This window comes from Arvicanthis niloticus, chromosome 7 (genome assembly GCF_011762505.2).
Source record: "Arvicanthis niloticus isolate mArvNil1 chromosome 7, mArvNil1.pat.X, whole genome shotgun sequence".
Classification (NCBI taxonomy): domain Eukaryota; kingdom Metazoa; phylum Chordata; class Mammalia; order Rodentia; family Muridae; genus Arvicanthis; species Arvicanthis niloticus.
Window position 1 is genome coordinate 5,890,816 of NC_047664.1, and position 14,335 is coordinate 5,905,150.

The following is a 14,335-nucleotide window of genomic DNA, read 5'->3' on the forward strand; positions in this document are numbered from 1 at the left end:
ACAGAACACCAAATAGACAAGGTCAGAAATGACATGCTACAGCATGTGTACACACCTACATCACACACACACACACACACACACACACACACACACACACACACACATGAAATTAATAATAATAATAATAATAATAATAATAATAATAATAATAATAAAAAACTGGATGTCAGTTCCTAAACAATCTTTTTTGTTTTGTTTTGTTTTTGTTTTTCCAGACAAGGTTTGTCTGTGTAGCCCTGGCTGTCCTAGAACTCACTCTGTAGACCAGGCTGGCCTTGAACTCAGAAATCTGTCTGCCTCTGCCTTCCAAGTGCCAGGATTAAACGCTTGCGCCACCACTGCCTGGCTGGAAGCAGTCTCATAGCTTTTATTTTCAAGTTTACGGCACAGATCCTTGGTACCTCACCATCACAACTGAGGAAGTCTCTTGACAAACTTCTATTCAGTAGTTATTCCAAGAAACTGAGAGGGCTCACTTTATGGTACTGTCTTCCTACCAAACCAGAAAATGTAGGCTTCTGATTGATTTTAAAAGCTCTCAGTCATGGCTGGAGAGATGGCTCCATGGTAAAGAGCACTTGCTGTTCTGCCTGAGGACCTGGGCTCTATTCCCAGCCCACCACCATCTGTAACTCTAGTTCCAGGGAGTCTGGAGCCCTCTCTGGCCTCTGCAGGCACCAGGCATGGAAGTCATGCACAGACATAGACGCAGGCAGTAATGCCCATACATATAAAAGTAAGTAAAATAATCAAGAGATTTTAGTCAGGTTTGGGGTACAACCATCTCCTTCATTCCAGGACAGGTGGCCACATCTAGAAGCTAAAACTGTAGAACGGGAGTGAGGGTGGAATGTGGGGGGCCGACTTGGATGTTCCTTCTGAATCTGTGCTTGAATGTTAAAAACTTCTTGAGTACTGAAATTTTACTTCAACATTGGCCTAGGGTGCGTCCTATGCTGCACACACTGCACAGTCTGACCCAGGCTAACAGTCCACGCTTGATCACTACGCCCTCTTCTTGCTCTTTTTGAGATAGAATTCGATGTTCAGGCCTAGCACCCAAACTCCCAACCTCTTGCCTCAGCCTTTCAATTATGGGAACACTCAATTATTTCTTAATTGGCCCCTTCAGACATATAAAGAAGCTATAAATCAAATTCTATTAACAACATGGGCGCTTAACAAAACATATCCTTTGTCCTCCTGACCCGTGTTTTTCCTGTTCTGTGATATTCTGTTTTATTTTCTCCCTTTTGTTAAATAAAACAAAACAAAATTAAAAAAAAAAAAAAAAAAAACACACCACAGAAACATTTACTTTCACTTTGTCTCTTCCTGTAAGCTGGCTTCTCAGAGTCCAGCACTGATGTGAGCCTGACTTAGGGCACGATGTCTGCCCAGGTCTCCGGATCTGGCTGGACCCCAAGGTAAACCCTCAATCCGAGACCCCACTCCAACCCTGCCCCAGGGAGACTCCCCCGCCCCGCCCCCCCCCTCCGTGGCTCGCCCCTGCCCCAAGGCTCATCCCCAGTCCACAGAGCCCCCTATGGCGTCCTCCCTGCTGTGTGGCCCCTCCCCAGACCCTTGGCTCGGCCCGCCCCCTTTTCCGCCCTGCTGACTGCTACTTCCTCTCCTGCCCTCTGTTGATCTCTGTTCCCAGATCACCGCCCCTGACCACAGAGGCTTGAGCACGCAGCAGAGCAGAAGCCAGAGCCTGTTGTGCCTTCCGAAGGTCAGAGCTACAACTCCTCCTGTGCAAGGAGCAGGGCCCCTGCATTATCTGACAGCGGTGAGTGTGGGAGAGCAGGATGCAGAAGAGTGCAGTGGAGGGCCAGGAAACCCACTGCAGCTTCAATTGCAAGTGTGAAATGCAAAGTAACTTGGTCACATCATGCAGTCAGTAGAGGGTCCCTGTTTGGGGCGGGTTGCCAATGTACAACTTTTGATTTCCAAATGTATGAAGGCGAACACAGTTGGTGTTGGGCAGGCAAAAATTTTACAGAGTAGCAGATATCCCATAAAAAATGCATAAGAAATTTATTAACACTGTCATTTTAAGGGAGCTGGGGGCAGTTTATTATTTTTCTTTATACCATGATATAAAATTTGTCCAGCAATCTCTAGTTCGATATACAGATATTCATCAACTTTTTATGACTTTTTCTCAGATAGTGCCGGAAAGATTTCAACAGACAGAAAAATCAATGACCAAAATCATTAGATTGCACACCTTTTAGTAGATTGTGTATCTATAATGCTTTATAATGTTTTATTTTGTTCTGTAGTACTAGAAATGTAGTCACCCGTTTTAGTTCTAGAGAGACAGAACGATTCATAGGGACACCGCTTTACTAAGCATCCTGTGTGCGGCCTATGCATTTACACATGACATCTCCTTATGGTGTCAACCCAACCTAGTGTGTCCTCTTGGATCAATGTTCATTAAGATGCAAACACATGCAGAACCTATTTCTGCACATACTATGGCTGAACATCCGTGAAGCATTTGAAAAGAGGAGAAATATCATAAGTGGAAATAAAATGCCATCTAGAGTGGAGGGCTGTGTGAGAGCCATGGATGTGAGGAAATTAGAAGGGAAAATTTGAGGGACCCTCAAAGCTGAAAGTTGCATTTTCAGGTGATTGATTTGTTTTTATTTTATGTGTCTGAATGTTTTGCTTGCATGTATGTAGGTGCACTGCTTGCATGACTGCAGTCCACAGAGGCCAGAGAGGGCACTGGCTCCTCTGGAACTGGCGTTGTAGATGTTGTCAGTCCCTGCATTATGTAGGTGCCGGGAACAGGAGCAGTGTGTGCTCTTGATTGCTGAGCCATTTCTCCAGCCCCTGAGGTTGCAGTACTGTGAGCATAACAAGAAGGGCTTGCTCAGCCCCACAGCTCAAGAATAAGGGAAACGCACTGCTCTTCAGAGAGGCTCTCACCAGTTTGCTTTTGAGGGAACCTTTTTATGCATGTGTCAATTTGGCATGTAGAGGAGACCCCAAGGAAGACTGTGCTTGAACCATGTCATAGTGTCAGCAGGAGCGCCCATGCGGGGAACTGTGGCTGCCACTTTCCTTACCCTGTGAGGTACAGACACCCTTGATGAGCAGGTCTCATTTAAAGATATGCTGAGAGTTCATATGTGATTATGTGCTTCTCGTGTTCTGTAAGTATTTGGTAAACACTTACCTTATAGCCATATTACATATATTTTGGGGGCACCATGTGACATTCAGTACATGAGGACGAGGATCAGTTCAGCACAATTTTCCTGTCACTGCAGACATTTTGTTGACTCTTTTTGATTTAAGTTTGGTCGTAGTTGAAACTGTTTGAAGTAGGAAGTCTTAGAATCAGCTCTTGAGGAAATTAATTAGAATTAAGGTGGATTACGAAAGTTAAAAAACTTGAAAAGCCTACTTTGTGTCACATACATCACACAAGCATACTCATACACGCATACATATATACACACACATGCATATATACACTGACATACACATATACACACATGCACACAGATACATACACATATACATATGCACACATACAAACACACACATATACACACACCTACACACTCTCATACATGCATACACACACATATATACCCATACACACATATGCTACATATGTATATACATACTCACACACACACATAAAATTATACCACATACACACATATACACATACATACACACATACAAACATATACACATACAGATACACTGATACAAATATCCACACACTTGCATGCACACTCACACACACACATACATACATAGTCACACATATACACACACATACATACAAACACACACACATACACAGATATATACATATACAGATACATACACGCATACATATACATACAGACATATATACACACATACACACACACACACACACACACACACACACACACACGAGCTACATTGAGACATTGGAAGCTAAAATTTCTTCTCCAAAAGATTTTTTTTGCTCACATCGCTTTAGGATGTGAACCAATAATTGATAGTTGAGATGACTGTGGCTTCACAGTTTTTCTCTTCAGGGCTGGCTATATTATTCCAGAATTAACATTAGACAAGTCACTGACTTACAGTGCACAGATTGTGGCTTTGGGTACACTCAGATGGTGCAAGAATGTTTGCATCACTTAAACCCGGAGATGATTTCCGCAGCTTCTCTTGCTCTTTTTAGTGTGTTGGAGAGGGAAGGAACATTGTGTGTGGAGGGAGATGATAAGATAACTTGTAAAGTCAGTTCTTTTCTTTCAACTTGTTGAGGCTCAATCTCTCCTGTGTTTCTGCCAGGCTGGGTACTAATTGGTCCATCATCTTCCAGGTAAATTGTGAAATGCTGTGCAGTTCCAGAGGCCCCTGAGCTAGAATTGAGTTTGAATGCCCTCTCCCCAGGACTAGCTTGTATGGTACTAGAAGGTACCATGCAATGCACTTGACAGGGAGAAGAAAGCAATCACGTGGGTGGGGGAGGGGATAGGGAGAGACCTAGGTGGTAGAGGGGACAGACAGGGGAAAGGAGGAATGTGACTAGTTATTTTTTTGGGGGGGGGGGGGAATCAGGAATGAAGCCCTGAGGGCCAACAGAAAGAATGGAAGCAGGCAACCTCAGGAGGTATGAAGTGGGAGAACCCTCTAGAATGTACCAGAGACCTGGGAGGGTAGACACTCAGGACTCAGAGGGAGGGACCTTAGATGAAATGCCCAACAGTGGGGGAAGGGAACTTGTAGAGTCCACCACCATCCAGTGGAGGGATGGGATTGTCATTCCACAGTCAAAACTCTGACCCCTCATTGTTCCTGTCTAAGAGAAGTGCAGGAAAAAAATGGAGAAGAGCCTGAGGGAAAAGAGCTCCAGTGACAGGCCCAATTGGGATGCAGCTCAAGGGGAGGCTCCAGGGCCTGGCAGTACTGATGCTATCCTGTGCTTACAGACAGGAGCCTAGCATGGCTGCCCTCTGAGAGGCCCAACAAGCAGCTGAAAGAGCCAGATGCAGATACTTACATCCAACCAATGGACAGAAACTGGGATTTCTGAGGTTGAATTAGGGAAAGGCTGGAAGAAGCTGAGGACAAGGGTGGCTTTGAGCATTTTATTAGAATCAAATCTTGAAATACTGACTGAAGACATAGAAAACCTATGTCCCCTGTTTGATGTCTGCCCATGGGATGGATTCCATGTTGGGCCAGTCACTGGACCATCTTTCCTTCCATCTCTGCTCCATTTTTGTCCCTGCAGTTCTTTTAGACAGCAAAACTTCTGGGTTAGAAATTTTGAAGGTGGGCTGGGAACTCAGTCCCTCCACTTGGGGCCCTGTCTATCTACTGGAGGTGGTCTCTTCAGGTTGCATCTTCCCACTGTTGGGCATTTTGGCTCAGGCCACACCTGTTGAGTCTCTCACCACCCAGGTCTCTGGGCATAATTTTTTTCTATTTTCCTCTCTGAGAGCAATAAATCACCACCTTGTCTTTGAAGCACTGGTAGTTTATATTTCAGTTTATTTAGTCTGCTGGGGATGCTTTCTCCTGAATTTTAAGAATTTCTCTGCAAAGTTCCAAAATTTCCATTCTTAAAAACTGTATTTATTGCTCAGCTCCTGTACTGTTTGGCTTATTTCCTTCAGTTGTCTATGTCTCTGACGTTGCTGTCCACTTTCAGTTTGACTCTTCAATGATTTGTTCAACATTTTACCTAATTAAATAATTTTTATCAGTTGCTGACCCAGTATGATCTCCTGAGGAAGTTGTGTTACCTTGTTTCTACACATTCTTGTGTTTCTTCACTGTGCATTTGTGGGAGTGTATAAGTTTTACATAGTAATGTAAGGATTTGTAAATTAAGCTTCCTTCTACTGACTGCTTAATTCCCAGCATTGGTCAAAGTGGAGAAAAGAAGCCACAGTAACAATACCAGAGCCAGGTTATAATAATAATAATAATACAACAACAATAATCATAACGGGCAAAATGAAAGTAACGGGCAAAACTAATTTAGAATAAAACACGAAGTTAGAAACTGATAAAGGTAAAAAATAGTAAAGAGAAAAGGAAAAGGAGAGGAAGAGAAAAGAACAAGAGATTGAAAATAATCTAGTTACAAAAGTTTAAAATGTGTAAAGAAAATAGATACATTGCAGGCCTGTGATCCTAACCCTGAAAGTTGAGGGAGGAGGATCAAACCTTTGAGGCAAGTCTGAGCCGTACAGGGAGAACCTGTCTTAAAGGTAACACCGGCAAGATTAAGGAAACACTAGACTGGGGTTTTTAAAAGCATTAAAACATTTAAAAATATTTAAACTAATGTAACATCAACGTAACACATAAAATTGTTACTATCTGGAAGGCAGGGAATTAGAAGAGCCTCTCTCTTGTTGCTCTCAGAGAATTTGCTAGGTCTGGGGCATCAGGTCATAGTTGGTATGTCTCCTTGCTCTCTGTTGCCACCTTACAGGTTAGTGCTGTGCACAGTACTCAGGTGCTGCACACAGTACTCAGGTGCTGTAATAACAGAGCATCATTCACATTGCTGACTTTCCTCCTTTGTGAATTTCTTTCCTTCTGCCCAGAGGATTCTGTGGCCTGTAGTCTATGTAGACACTTCAGTTTATGGGGTTTGTCTAAACAAAGTGGGGGCCTCCCAGATGCTTTGGGGGAAGTGGAGATGGCAAACAGAACTTGGCGTTCTGCAATGAGGAAGAGGAGTCCTGGGACCCGAGCTCTCTGTCTGCCTAAGATTTTCAGGTCCTATCCAGCAGCAAGCTCCATGCAGTGAGGAGGAAGCTGTGGAATCTGAGTAATCTTTGCAACTAGGGCTGGGAGATCGCAGCCCCTGTCTGCTGCACAAGCATGCAGTATGAGGCAGTTTCCGAACCCAGGGGTCTGCCAGCCACCTGCTCAGACCTCTCAGGCTCAGCAGTCATCCACAGAAGCCATGTCATTCCTGGTGGCAGGAGGCAGTGCTGCTTGTCCTCATTCCTCCACAGCCTGAACCATGAGTGTGTCTGTCGGTCACCCCCACTTCTGCTACTGTCCCTCATGGCTGCCTACAAACCAGTGTATCCAGGGCACCATGACTTCTGCTGGATGGTTTTGCATCCCCACCACAGTCAAACTCAGAACTTAGAAGCTCCTGGTTCTAGATGTCTGAGAAATGGAGAGTGTAGAACTCAGGCTGTGCCCATCTCTGTGTTTCTTTGTATTATGTAGAACAGTAAGTATCAGAGTAAGCCTTGCCACGAGGGACTCCAGTTTATAAAGCACTGGTTTGCTCTGTTTTGGAAGCAAATGCTGAAGCAAAATGACTTAGTACCTTATGTGTGCAAGTATCTAGCACAGTGAAAAATAGATTGTTAAGTAACTTATACAAATATACAATGCCTATGAACACATTAAGCCCAGAACACCTAGACACATGGATGTTTGAAGACCTTGTCAGAGAAACCAAGCTTGTATGTCTGTCCAGAGCCATGAGCACTGCAATGCCCTCTCTTGGGTCCCCACTGAGCCGTCAGCAGGCCACCTGAGATGTGCATCACCACATACAAAGGCAACAAACTTTCAGGTCCATCCTCAGGATTTCTGCTGACCATGATCACCCCTCCTTGAAATGTCCCACTTGAGCTCCCATAGGTTCAGACCCCTTAGGCCTGGTGTCAGCTCTGCTCTGAAGCAGTCTGCACCTTACTGACACTGTGCCTTGAACCAACTGTATATTTTGGCTGCCCTGTTACAGAATAGGTCAATTGGGATGTGTGTCTGTTTTTGTTTTTTGTTTTTTTGCCTTCCACAAGTTCACACATATGCTAGCATACGTGAACATCACACACACACAGACACACACACAGACACACACACAGACACACACACAGACACACACAGACACACACACAGACACACACACACACAGAGAGAGAGAGAGAGAGAGAGAGAGAGAGAGAGAGAGAGAGAGAGAGAGAGAGAGAGAGAGAAGTCTTAGTGGTGGTCATTGGTTGTCACGGCCTGAGCTGCCCCCATGCTTGGGGGTCAAAATGTCTTTGACTACTCTATCAGTATTGGAACCCGCACTGCGAAAAGCCTTGAGAACTAAATTGTTAGAGCCCGCACTACCCCAAGCTGTTCCAGTTTGCGGGTCGGGGTTCAGCAAGAGAGAGAGTGAGGATGGACGCGAAGAATGGAGACCAGACAGAGTATGATTCAATCCCGTTTATTCTGCAGTCTCTCTTCCTAGTTTAAGTCCCAAGTCCTGAGTTCCTAGTCCCTAGTTCCTAATCCCTAGTGCCTCCAAGTTCTAAGTTTCCAAGTCTCTAGTGTCTAATGTCTAATTCCAAGTTCTGCCTCCAAGTGCCCAATACTTAATAATCATTTCTTCTGTCTGCCTCTCACCTTTTATATGTCTCACTTCTAAGCCATGCCTTTAAGTCATGCCTTTAAGTCATGCCCTTAGGTCTTGTCTTTAAATCTGATCTCTAAGTCACACCCTTAAGTCTCACACACCCAAGGGAAAATTCTTGGTATCTAAAACAAGATGTTATCAGAGTGTGCTCAGCTGTTGTAGGCTATTGTAATCAAGTCTCTTGTCAGGGTATACGGCTCAAGATGGCTGCAAGGATGATAGCCACCTTCTGTCAGCTCCCCACAATTGGTGGTAATGTATTTTGCCTCTGAACTTGTACTATATCATAATATTCTTTTGAAGTAAGTAAAATCTGCCCTCTCATATGTCTCTTTCTTTCTTAATTATAGATAGCATTTATCTTCAGCTCAATATGCTCATTTATTTCTTAGGAATATGTTGTCTAAGGGGTCTGTGTACTCAGTCATGTCTGTTTCTCATCTGGGTCCTCAGGTAATCACAGAGATATGGACCGTTCATCAGGAAGGAGTCTACCTATGAAAGCCCAGTGTAAAACCATCCATGAGTGTGATGATCTGTGTTATGACTGTGCTTGTGTGGACCTTCAACTTGCTCTTGCTTTTCCTTCCACAGGAAGGAAGAATATCTCGAGATGGCCTCCAATAACGACCCCACTGTAATCCCAATGATAGACAGACATCATTGTGACCTTGCTGAAACAAACACCAGTGACCTGAAAACACTGACTGGAGAGGCTGTGTTAAGTTTTCACAACATCAGCTACCGAGAAACAGTGCAGCATGGCTTTCTACGTTGGAAAAAGACTTTGATAGAAATGCTATCGAACATCAAGTATGTCCATGAGCTAAAGACAACAGTGTATGGAATAACGTTCTCAAGAAACACAGACCTTCCTTTATAAATCAGCTGTGTGTGTGTATGTTTGCACATATGTGTGTGTATAAATGTATCTGTGTGCATGTGTGTGTATGTATGTGTATGTACATGTTTATGTGTTTTTGTGTATGTGTGTGGTGTATAAGCACACACGTGCACACACACATGCATGTCTGCAGATGTGTGGATGCTATGACACACATGAGGCACAAGGCTCTCAGAGGACAACCTTAAGCATTAGTCTTTACCTTTCCCTTGTTGGAAATGGAGTATCAGATTTTTCTCTTCTGTGTATGGCAGGATAGTAGCTTGCAAGCTTCTGGGGATTTTTCTGTCTTTGTCTCCTCTCTCCACTGGCTTTGGAGATGCTCAGTACTGCACTCAATTTTATGTAAGTTCTGGGAGTTTATTTAGGTTCTTACCTATCAAGTGCTTCCCCACCAATCCAGCCTTACCATGTTCTGCCTACAGATAGGATCAGGACCACAGTGAATTTAATGAGGTGGAGACCAAAGAACAATAGAATGGATGAATGACACAAAAAGTTTGCTCTTTGGAAATACAAACAAGTTTGACAAAGCCTTAGACACCATACCAAAAAAGAACACGATAAATGATTTTAATTCCATAAAATTAGGAATGAGAAAGTAATATCAAAGACATACTGTTAAAATCAAGGGACGATAAAGGAATATTGAAATTTAAATCCTAGAAATTTAAAAATCTAAAAGTGTTGTGTACATTTCTGTGCACACAGCCCTCCTGACACTGAACTGAAAGTCTGACCGGGTCAGTCACAGGTGATGAAATGGGAACAATGAGCAAAGTCCCGACAGCAGATAGTCAGGGCCTGATGTATCTGCTCAAAGTTCATTGACAGCTAAAAAGAGCAAAAGCAATGTGGAAACACAGTGTTCCGCAGAGAGAGCAGCCCATAACAAATCCTAAGGAGAGCAAACATATCAAGGTTTCCCCCACTCAGTCTGAACACTCTCTTTCTCCCAAGGCCAACCCTACACTGCTATTGGGCACTGGTCATTTCTGTTCCTCTATCTCCAACTTCTACCATTTCTTATGAAGAAGGACATGGACAGGGCAAAGGGCTGGCACATTATCTGAATGTGAAATGATGAAAGGGAAGGTAACTAAGCTTCTATAAGAATGTGCTCCTTCCAGTCTGAATGTTCACTACTCTGAAGCATTCAGTCAGTTTTCTGAGACTGATTCGTGTGTGCACTATATCTGTACATCAATAAGGAATATCCATGTTCTGCATGGTGTACTTCAATTCTAAACTGAGCGTAGTGTATTCTAATTTAAGTATCGAAGAAGGAAACCATCATTTTGTGGGATGTATATTTTTGTTTTCTATTTTGATTCAGGTTGTTTTTCTTGAGTGTTGATCCTGGCAAAGCTTTCTTATCCTCTGGAATTCTTTCTAATCTCTGGATTTCTACTGAAGGTGTCTTGATTTTGGTTCTAATCCATTTTAGTAGCAATGACAGAGATTCTGGTACCCTATGAATTATTGGTTTCTCATGTAGAGGTTCACTTAGTAGCAAGCAGGGTTATGAAGACACTGATCATCACACATTAGTGGGAAGCTGCATGTGACACATAAAGGCTGTGTGTACAGTGGAGTCTTAATGAGAACTGACTATCACTTCAAGGAACACTAAACTTAGATGAATTGCTTTTCAAAAAAGACAAATGGTTTAAATATTAAACAAAAGAATTTTGTGATATATGAGGCACTTTTCTGATGAGTCCTTATTAGCAGTTGACATATTTCATAAATAATAGGTCTCTATTAATATTTTCCTGTGAGTTTGTCCTTATTTTTTGTCTACTACTGCAGCCAACTTCAAGGACCATTCTCAATGTAGACCACAAGCTAATTTAACTTCTTTAAAATAGAAAAATAAACCAGTATGATTTTGTGTTTGCAGTGGGATCATGAAACCTGGCCTCAATGCCATTATGGGACCTCAAGATGGGAGCAGATCTTTGTGAGTATAACAGAAAGCATACATAAGCCCTTTGCATCCAGTTCATGTGTTTTAAAACCAATCACCTTTATGGCTGTTATTTAAGTGTTGTTATTACAGCTATTCTGGTCCTCTGTGCTGGGGATGATGTGCAGGAGGGATGTGTTCTAATATTCCACAAAGTACAGAAAGTCTTTCTGGGTCCCCTTTATGAATAGGAAGTGGCAAAGTGATTGTCATATGGTGTTGATACATACTATTCTTATTTAATGAAGTAGGTAGATAGTATTGTAATAATAATAATAATAATAATAATAATAATAATAAGTTGTTGATGTTGGTGGTGTTGGTGGTATTTTCTGAGGCTGAGAAAGCATCAATAGGCCTAATTCTCAAAATACAGCAGAACATTAACAGGATTGGGTCCCTGAGGTCAGATAGCAGGGAATGGTAGTCATGTGGATCATGTCCTATATTCAAAATTCTGGGCTGTCTTACAGCACACAACGAACATAAAGACATGTGTGTGTGTGTGTGTGTGTGTGTGTATGCACACACACTTGTGTGTGTACATGAGTGTGTGTGATTTTAGTTCAACTGTTGACTTGTTCAATACATTATGTTTCTGTATTATTTAATATGCAAATTTTTTGTTTTGAGAAGTTAAAGGATGATAGTTTTCATTGAAGGGAGAAAATAAACTCCACAATACAATTAACCTTTTGTAGGTTCTTAGATGTCTTAGCTGCAAGGAGAGATCCATGTGGATTATCAGGAGATATTCTGATAAATGGTAAACCTCGACCTGCTAATTTCAAATGTACATCTGGTTATGTACCACAAGTAAGTGTTGGTCGGTTGCAATTTTAAACCTCTTCCGCTTGGGTATGGGCAGGTGCTCAGCTTATTGACTTGTGTCTTTCCAGTTAAGTATATGACACACTCATAGACCCCACTTTTTCTGTGCTAACACTTCATAGTGACTCATTACCCTGAGTCTGACATCTGTGGCACAGTATTAGCAATTGCAGCTGTGACTTAAGTCTAAAGGACCACTCTGTCCACCTCTGTCCTTCCTTCATCTGTCTCCACTCCTTAGAATATGTCTTCTTCAAATAATTACAGGCAGCAGTCACCAAAATTCCTATCCTCTGTCTGAAGGCAAATGGGAGTCGGGGGAAGAAAACATTTGGATCAGGCTCTGAGTTTGGGATTAGTGAAATTGAAAGTTTATTTTAAGTGGAGCATTACACTGAGTGTGTTGTTTGTGTGGACTAGGTTACATTCGTTTGAGTCTCAGTGATAACTGTATCTAATTAAAACTCCATCTGCCCTTAAGAATGATGTGGTGTTGGGCACAGTGACTGTGAGAGAGAATCTAGAGTTCTCAGCCGCTCTTCGTCTTCCAATGACCATAACAAGAGATGAAAAAAGAAGACGGATTGATGAGGTGCTGGAGCTTCTGCATCTGGATAAAGAAGAACAAAAGAGCAAGGTAATGTGAGGGAAATCTTGAAAGGCTCAGAGAGAGAGAAAGAGAGAGAGAGAGAGAGAGAGAGAGAGAGAGAGACAGAGAGAGAGACAGAGAGAGACAGAGAGAGAGAGAGATCAGTGTGTGGGTGACCTGACCCTCTACATGCTGTTTTCTGTAGTTCCTGTGGTCAAAGGTGGCTGCTTTCTCTGTTAATGACTAAGTGACTGGATACTTTATGTTAAGGTGGAAATTTACTGTGAAGCCATCTTAACAATGGTTGATCCTGGAAATGGAAAGTGATCCAGCAGGGAAAAGTGCTCCTCACGTGGCCATTTCCATGTCTTCTTCACATGACCCTTAGAATTGAGAATTTGATAAGTTTTTGTTTTCTGTTTCTCTTCCCTTCCTCCAGAGCAGTGGTTCTCATCCTTCCTAAAGCTGCGACCTTCAATACAGTTCCTCATTCCTGGTGATCCAGGAGCACACAATTATTTTGTTGGTACCTCATGACTGTAATTTTGCTACTGTTGTGAACTCTAATGCAGATATCTGATATGTGACCCCTAAGGGGGCCACGGCCCACAGGTTGAGAAGCCCTGATCCAGAAGACTTTGTTTCCTTGTTTCAAATGTATTTCTGGAACTGGCCATGCTGGGAGACTGAGGACCCAGGCTCTATGCTTCACCCTACCTTAACTTTTCTTCCAGGATTGCACTTGGTCTTAGCATCTTTTCTAACTTGTTTAGTGCTTGTTAATTTTGTAGCCTCTTGTTTTGTGTTTTTATCGCATCCTGTCTGGGATGGTTAGTTTCGACTGTCAACATGATGTAATCTAGAATCACTTGGAATCCTCTAGAAAATGAGGAGTACTATAGTTGTATGGCCTGTGGACATTTCTGTAGGTCATTGTCTTCATTAAGTTCATCCATGAGGAAAGACGCAGCCACTGCAGGCTGCCCTGTTCTTTGGGCTTGAGTTCTGGGTGGCAGAAGAATGGAGAAGGTGAGCTGAGCACTGGCAGGCAAGCGTGCATTCTCTCTGTGCTCCGGACTGCACGTAACCAGCTGCATCAGGTTCCGGCTTACTGCCCTGCAATGATTGACTGTACTTCTGAACTGTGCTCTGAAGTAAACCTTTAGCTCCATGTGTACTTCTCATCAGAAGGTTTCTCAGCAACTGGATGGAAAATTAGGATATTCTTTTACCCTTGCTCCCTGATTCCCTATCTCCTAACAACATTTACTCCCAGGTCTTTGGTCAAGAGCAAAAGCAAGTGGACCAACTGTCTCCTGTGGAAGCTCATGCAGGACCAGGAAGGGCAATGGATGAGTGGTGAGCTTCACAGCTGACCATGTGATGGATAACATGTTTCTTACTGGCATATTAAAAGGAATATTACATTCTTAATCCTTTTTGGGGTGGGGGACAGGGTTTCTCTGTATAGTCCTGGCTGTTCTGGAACTCACTCTATAGACCAGGTTGGCCTCTAACTCAGGAATCCACCTGCCTCTGCCTCTCAAGTGCTGGGATTAAATCCTTCATTTAAAATAGGACATTTACTTACCTTAACAGTTTCATTCTTAGCTATCAAAA

At 42.8% G+C, this 14,335-nt stretch overlaps 1 protein-coding gene across 2 annotated transcripts in view; it reads left to right on the forward strand.

Annotated features, from left to right (window-relative positions):
- The first annotated feature begins 1,342 nt into the window (after positions 1–1,342).
- The window catches only part of LOC117712670 (ATP-binding cassette sub-family G member 3-like), a 44,253-nt gene continuing 31,260 nt past the window's right edge, over positions 1,343–14,335 (forward strand). For both annotated transcript variants that reach the window (XM_034508759.2, XM_076937859.1), the window contains exons 1-6: positions 1,343–1,430; positions 1,664–1,792; positions 9,017–9,235; positions 11,230–11,289; positions 11,997–12,111; positions 12,608–12,763. In XM_034508759.2, the coding sequence (XP_034364650.1) occupies positions 9,036–9,235; positions 11,230–11,289; positions 11,997–12,111; positions 12,608–12,763 (531 nt within the window). In that variant the 5' untranslated portion in view covers positions 1,343–1,430; positions 1,664–1,792; positions 9,017–9,035. The remainder of the gene's footprint in view (positions 1,431–1,663; positions 1,793–9,016; positions 9,236–11,229; positions 11,290–11,996; positions 12,112–12,607; positions 12,764–14,335) is intronic.